The 7943-nt window shown below is 31.7% G+C and overlaps 1 protein-coding gene across 1 annotated transcript; it reads right to left on the reverse strand.

Moving 5' to 3' along the window:
- Positions 1-2103: 2103 nt before the first annotated feature.
- On the reverse strand, positions 2104-3950 carry LOC107919689 (aspartic proteinase CDR1). The gene has a single exon (XM_016849086.2). The coding sequence runs from the start codon at positions 3605-3607 to the stop codon at positions 2309-2311; it is 1299 nt and encodes a 432-aa protein (XP_016704575.1). The 5' UTR covers positions 3608-3950; the 3' UTR covers positions 2104-2308.
- Between the last annotated feature and the right edge of the window lie 3993 nt (positions 3951-7943).

Here is a 7943-nt window from a genome sequence, read left to right on the forward strand (position 1 = left end):
TCAGTAGTTAACCAACTTCTATATTGTAATGATATGTATCAAGACTGATGTAATAAGTTATTTTAAACACCTCCTTGTATTTAGATATTAAGCTTTTCATTTAAATTAATAAATAAAATGTTTTAAAGAAGTGAGAAATTATAAAGTGTTTTGTTAATTTGTTAAGTATTGTGTGTAGTAACCTCCTGAGATCTGGACCCGGTGAATTGGGTCAGGTTGAGGGCATTACATTACGAGCCTTTCCATTCGCAAAGCTCATATTATGTATGAACATATGTTGTTATATGAACCTATATTGCTATGCAAACCTTAGAGGAAAGTTCTAGGTACTTTTGTAATTATGTATAAATATGTGAACCCTATTGTTTTTCTGTTTAATGTCACACGCAAACCCTTCTTACCTATCTGATATGTATGTTGTGAGTTCGCATGTCTTGCCTTGTGTTCTTATATGCATGTTTGTGAGTTTGCTACTCAGTGATAACTCTTTGCATACTTTCTTTATGAAATTAATACTGTGAACTCGTATGTTCTATGTTTCTTGCATGATAATATGTTATTCTGCTGCACTACGATAATTTAGTACATTTTTGGTACTAAAAATTATGGTGTGTTGGAGGTAAGGTTGGGAGTTAATGGATAGTCCTTTTGGTGGATAATTTGGCACGCCAGATTTGGGTCAAACCAACTCAGCCGAGTTTGGGGTGTTACAATTTATGTTATTAGGCTTAGTCACATGTTTATTAGAAGTGGTTTAATGTAAAACTATTTTATTATTCTTATTGCGAGTCACAAGTTGATTAGAGGTAGAATAAGATAAATTTTCTTCTTCTATTTCAACAAAAATATGTTTTTTTTCATTTGTTAAACTTGGAGAATTGAGTTTTTTTTTCTTCCAAATCTTATATTCTACGTAATCAATTATATGCATTTTTCTTTTCAATTCAACAACTTAAAGAACCTTGTATATGTATGAAAAAAAATGTCTATGGCAAGGGTGAGCTAGACTCAAGACATTTATTTTTACTTACACAATTTGGACTACCTAAATTTATAAAATTTCATTTTAGTTTGATCAATTGATAAATCCAATAGATAGATCACAAAATGAATGGCTTAAAAGTAGAAATTTTGAGGTTTCGTTAAAAGAAATAAACGGAACATTAATCACAGTTATCTCAAAGCAGCAACATACTATTTCCCATTTTTTTACTATAAGGTTGCATAATGTTTCTTATAAGATATATGCCAAAGTGAATGTCAATCCCCTTAAATAGATTATGAAGAATCATATCACTTATTTCACATAAATAACATGATTGACACTAAGCTTAATGATGTGTTGAATAATGGATTAAAAAGTAGTATTGTGTCTCAGGACATCGAATGTAAAGTCTATCATTTGGGTTCGAATTCGATTTAGGTTAGGGGTGTTACAAAGATAGCCTAAAAAGCCATCGTTGGTGGGAGCGCCTCATCAGGTACCTAAGTAGACGAACCATGTGCACATGATTGTACTTAAGCTCGTGCCTTATAATATATAGGACAGATACAGGTGAGAATGCTAGCTAGCCCAAGTGATAACATTCTTACCTAACAAAGCCCTATATGTTATAATGCATTGTTTCAAATCCAACCAAGCGTGAATATGAAAATTTCTTGGTGAATGGCCATGAACAACGTGTACAGTTCACCTTCTCAGACACCCCCTAACAAGGTATTCCTGCTTTCTAAACCCATCGCCTCTTCAAGCACTTTGTCTCTTGGTAGAGTTGAGAGATAAAACCCTCTCCAAAGCTAATACGAACCCGTTGAGGGGTCTATCGACTCCCAACATTACATTTCATAAGCTTCTCTTGACAAAGTTGACCTCCCCTCAACATATATTATCATTATCTTAGCTTTTTATCGAAACAAATTAGTTTTTACTTTACTTTTAAGTAATCTATTTTATTCTCATCCATAATTCAATTGTATTATTTAAAAGGCTTTATAATTTATTCCAAACCTTATTCAAAATAGAATTATGTCAAACCAAAAGAAAGTTAAAGAAAATAAAAAATCAATAAATAGAGAAAGGATCCTTAAAAGAATAAATAGATCTTACACGAAATACTTCAACAAAGACAAAATACTCAAAAAAAAAAAAACATGTTACATTATTGGAAATAAAATTTTAGATTTACTGAATGCCAGCTCTTAAAATAATTGCGTAAAGCAATTAAATTAAGTTCCATGTTCATAATTATGTGTGTTCAAAGTAATAAAAGTAAAGTCATACCAGAAATTGCAGGAAACAATTGTCAGACTAATTGTTGGAGCAATCCGTGGACTTGAACGACACCGTCTGCTTAATAGTATCATATCCAACCAAGAAATTCATCTGAGCCAAGTTACCATAGATGGCGAAATTTGGAAGGGGACTGAATGTAAAGCAAGCAACTGTTTCAGAAATCAAGACGAAGGTGTTCAATGGCTGTAATTTTACATCGGCACCACTGAAATGAACTGTAATATCTGGCACTGCAAACTCTATTGTAGCATCGTAACATAAATTCAGACCCTCGGGACCATTAACCTTCGTCGCATTGATCATGCTAGACACCACTGATTCGAGGTCCGAGTAAAAATCATCTGGTAAAAGAGTCAATGTCGTACCGGAATCGATGATGATGTTCCCTTGGTCTGTTCCAAAAGGTTTATCCGTATACTTTATTCGGTTGGTTCCCACACTGATTGCTTCCAAGGTGAGGAAGTAGAAAGTTTGAGGGGATTGTTTGGTTAATGGAGTCGACACAACTCCGTTACCAGAAACAATGGCATCGGAACCGAAGTTCATCTTGCTTGAATTTCCAGCTTCGGAAAAGGGCAATAAGCAGTAGGAGAATTTGCCATCAATTGTAAATCCCAATTGGGAAATCAGCGAAGAGTCGCCGCCTCCAAGGCCGATGATGCCAGATGTATTCTCGTCGAAGCTTCCATCATTATCATGTCCGCAACCCATAATAACGTTCGGAATCACGACTGGACTACCCGTTGTCGAATCCAAGGTGAGTGTATCAGCAGCAACTTCGCCATTTGAATAAGATCCATCGCCATAAGAGACTGAATATTGGCAAGAACCGTTACTTGAACAAGATGTTCCTTCAACATCGCCACATTGAGTTGTTCTGCAAGAAAACGTTTTATATGTTGATGATGCGGTAGGGTCGAAAAGAGGGGCGTTTTGCGGGAAACACTGAGAACAGGGCTTGCATTGAGTCCAAATAAGATCACTTCCAGTATCAGCAATGGCGACAATATCAAAAGCTGGAGTTCCAATTGATATATTCATCAAGTATTCACCCGAATCTGCAATAACATCGGCTTCGGCTTCCCTTGTTGACACAGAAGTCGGTTTGAAACGATGAACTCTATTAAAAGAACGACGCAAGGCATTGGTTACACGATTGTAGGTAGTATCTAAATGATTGTATAAGGGAGATTTCGGGGAGTCACGGTGGATTAATTCAACACTGAAACCACCCTTTTGAGCTTGAATAAGGGAAAGATTAGAGAGACCAACAATGGCAAAAACAAAGGCGAAAAGAGAGACGATGGCAGCCATTGTTAGAGGAAGAAGGTGAGTTAGTGATGGTTTGAGTGTTTAGAATCATGGTGAATTTATGGGGTTAAATGAGAGAATGAGACAAAACAATTCAAAGGCCTAGCATATAATTTATGAATATACGAATAAATTTTAATTTTGATTTAATATGTAAAGGGTGGTCGCATGAATTTTAATTAATGTAATTATAGGTATAAAATTTTGATTTAATTACTTCTACAAGGATGGAGCATTAGTTTTGATTTATTGTACATATTTAATCTAAATGTTTTCGTATATAATTAGTAAACCCTAAAAGCTATCACATTGGTATCAGTATTAAAATTAAATTTTCATTTACAAAATTATACAAAATCGTCTTCAAATATTACAACAGTCATCGAAGCAAAATCATATATGATTATTCCAATAATTATATATATATATTCTATTATAAAGTATACAAATATTTAAAGAAATTTTTTACCTGACATAGTTATTTTTGTTAAATTAATGTAATCCTTATTGTTGAAAAAATAAGAGAAATTATTTAAATCATAAAAAAATTTAAATAATTAATTACACTTTAACAATTTAACTATTTTACTATTATAAATTAATCGACCTGAAATGTATAATGTAAAAAAAAAGAATTTTAAGTAATTAATTATATGGAGTTATTAAAAATATTTCATTTAATTCTAAAATATTTTATCTATGAAATATTATGTGTAATTTTTTTACAATGTTTTATAAGAAATTTATATAAAATTTATAAAATGATTTAACATATTTTAATTAATAGACACAATTAATTAGTGCATTGAAGAAATTAGTTTACAATAAAATAAACGAAACGTTTTCCATTTTCAAATTGAATATTTAATTTTATTAATTTCAATGTGTCCAGCTATTGTAATACAAAAATGGGGATTTAAAACCAAGATAAAACAGTTTGGAAATCAATTTTGATTCCGGTAAATTAATTAAAAGGGAATATATATATATCTATATAGATATAGATATAGATATAAGAAAAAGGAAAAGGAACATAATTGAAAAAAGAAACAAAAAATCAATATACACGTATATATTTGGAAGGATATAAAGTAGGTCCAACGAAGACTTTCCTTGGAAATAATCGCTTACAAAAGAGGAGATACTCACAACGAATGCCGGCTTTTGGCGATTTATAATCATATATACCTACGAGGGAAAATGACAGAAAACAAATGCAGTCATGTTTTGGTTAGTCTAAGAGCCAGCTGCCATCCGATTGAAAAATAACAAAGGTAATGATAAAATTAATTTAGAGTAAATTCTATCATTAATAGACTATACCTTTAATGGTTTTAAATAGGAGTTTATCTTATTTTGGCCATTTTAAATTTTTATTTGTTAATTTGGTTATCTCAATAAATAAAATGATTAAATTGGTCACACAACCGTTATATGACAACAGGAGACTAACAACCATTATATGGCAACAAGAGACTAACCGTGCATTTGTTTTAAAAAAAAATTGAATTGACCAAAATAGGGACGACTCCTATTTAGAGTGACTAACAGATAATTTACCCTAATTTTAGAGTGACTAATGTGGAAATGCACTGTTACACTTCTATTACTATTTAAGAGTTGAGTGAATAATTTGATCATTTTTTTTGGGTAACCAAATTAACAAAAAAAATTAGGTTGATCAAAATAAAAACAATCCTTATTTAGATTGACCAATGGGGTAGTTTACCCATGCTATACCTTGTGTAATGGGCTCCATAGACCTTACAGCGTACCTCTCAAACCTGACCATGTATCCAAAGAAAGCTGAACATGTGTCTCCTGTCGCGTGTGAATGCGTAAAGCGAATGTGCAAGTATAGACATCAAAATTAAGTAATAAAGTGATGAGTGAGTATCGTCTCCACAAGGATCGGAATTATTAAAATAATTGGTTATTTATTATGAAATTGACTAATTAAACTGCACAAAAGAAACAAATGACAAATTAATAAAGAAATTTAATGAATGACTTAATAAAATCAATTATGAATGAAAATATGATATGGCAATTTAAATGTTGCGGCAATTCTCAAAGAATAAGTAGGGAATATTTGTACTATTGAATGATAAAGGTTAGAATTACTCAAGCCTTATTTTTATATCAGAATTATACCATGGTAAAATCTTGACCATTATACTATTCAATGACTTTCTATTGTAGTTTGCTTCTTTCAAGAGCTAGACTTTAAGCTATCATTCTAAGTTTTTGTATGTTTACAAAACTCTAGAATGAAATACAAATTGTTCTTCCTTTCCCTATACAGATTGGAACTTCTACGTCTAGAGTGTTGCAAATATTCTTTCATATACTTGCCTATATCATCTGATAATAATCCAATCTATTTAATCTTTCAAGAATTAAATCAGATCTAATAACCTAACATACAATCATCTATGTCTAGAGCTTTCATCCATGCATTTAAAGTAATCACTAATCGAATGAAATAATAATCTACTCAAAATCAAACCATGGGCATTAAAGATAATAAGAATTCACCCAAATAATTCCAACCTAATGAGATTTAGCTCATGGGTTGGACATCCAAGTCCAAAAACAAAACCATTCAATTTCTTCATTTAAGTTTATGAATCACAAAGTTCAAATCAAAAAATAAAGGCAGAACTACAGGAATCTCTCACTACTCCAGCTTTCACTTTAACAATGAGATTTGATGTAAAATTTAGGGCAGATTTCTCTTCCCTTTCCTTGCGTCAGTGACTACTCTGCTTTGTAAGCTGCTACCCTCTCCTCTCTTTCTCTCTGAGATTTTTCACGAGAATTTGATGTAGAGAGAAAAAATTGCTCTCCAATTCTTTTCTCTCTCCGGGTCCCCTTTTCTCTTCTCTCTTTCCTTCTAAATAGGGTAGGTCCCTCCCTCTCAGCACACACCTTTTGCTTCCTCTTTTTCAGGGTGGTTTATCTGGTACAAGTACAGCTGGCTAAGAGTGATGTGGGCTGAGTGTTGCATCATCTTCTTGGAATTGCCATGGCGTTTTCGGTAATTTAACCATTATTTTGTCATGGCAATATTTCACTTCATTTTCCTACTTTTTTTTCTCTTTTTTTCTTCATCCTGCACCTGCTGCCAACCACAACCAACACCTTTCTTCCCCAATAATAAAAGTAGCAAATAATAACATGTATAGCACAATCCAAGCTTTGTTATGCAATGTTCTAAAAATATCTAAAAATGCAAACATATTTACTTAATTACAAATAATTAATTCAATCTAGAAGCTTGAAGTATAACTCTTTTCAAAAGTTATCACACCCCCAAACCTAAATTATTTCATGTCCTCAAGCAAAATATATATGAGTATGCATGAATGCATGAAATTTCCAAAACATACAGTTACCATTTGCACTGTTGAATCATATGAAGTATATTTAATACATCCATTCTCAGCAATATTCTATTAAAAAAATTGGTTTGAGTTTTATAGGCTTGTTTAGCGAATGAAGTGTAGAAAACATTTTCTAAAAATAAAAGTTCCTAAATAATTATGCAATTCTGACTATAGCAAACCTCTCCTAATGTATTTAGGATATCTTTCCTCTAAACTCAATTTCTCTATTCTCACTTATTCATTCATTTCAAAATTTTAATTACAGATATTATTTTTTCTAAGGAATTCATCTTGTCACATGGTTTTTTTCCTTGACAATCTCAATGGAGCATACACTAGATTACCAGGTAGTATATCATGCCACAACTTGAATGTATTTAACTCATGAAGCTAAGGCTTTTAACTAAAGAGATGGATGGAGCAAACAACTAACTCATTAGCTAATCAGCCTATTACTACAGTGGAGTGTCCTTAAATTATTATTAATAAGATTTTTTTACTCACTTTTATTTGAACTCATTTTTCTGATCAATAATACGATGGATCAAATAAGGCATTACTGACCTACTCAACAGTTTCAAACATTGAAGTTTAAAACTATTGCTTGCATATTTCTTATTATTCATAACCAAATTATTGAATTTAGGTTTAAGAAATTCTAAATGCATTAAAAGAACCCTACTACAGATTAAATTGGATTGATACTTAATTTCTTCTACTTTTATGAATCAATTTTCAAACAACTATCCTAAGCTAAACATGCTTAATCAATTGTCACAATTTTCTAAATTAATCGAAGAGTTATTATCCTCATCGAACATCACTGATAACAATGTACTCAGCATAGTTTGACAGTTATTTGGCATTTGTATGTAATGGCAAAATGAATGACAAAATGTTTAAATATTAAAGCATCTATTTACAGCGCACTATATTTACAACACAACACG

This window comes from Gossypium hirsutum, chromosome D13 (assembly GCF_007990345.1).
Source record: "Gossypium hirsutum isolate 1008001.06 chromosome D13, Gossypium_hirsutum_v2.1, whole genome shotgun sequence".
Classification (NCBI taxonomy): Eukaryota; Viridiplantae; Streptophyta; class Magnoliopsida; order Malvales; family Malvaceae; genus Gossypium; species Gossypium hirsutum.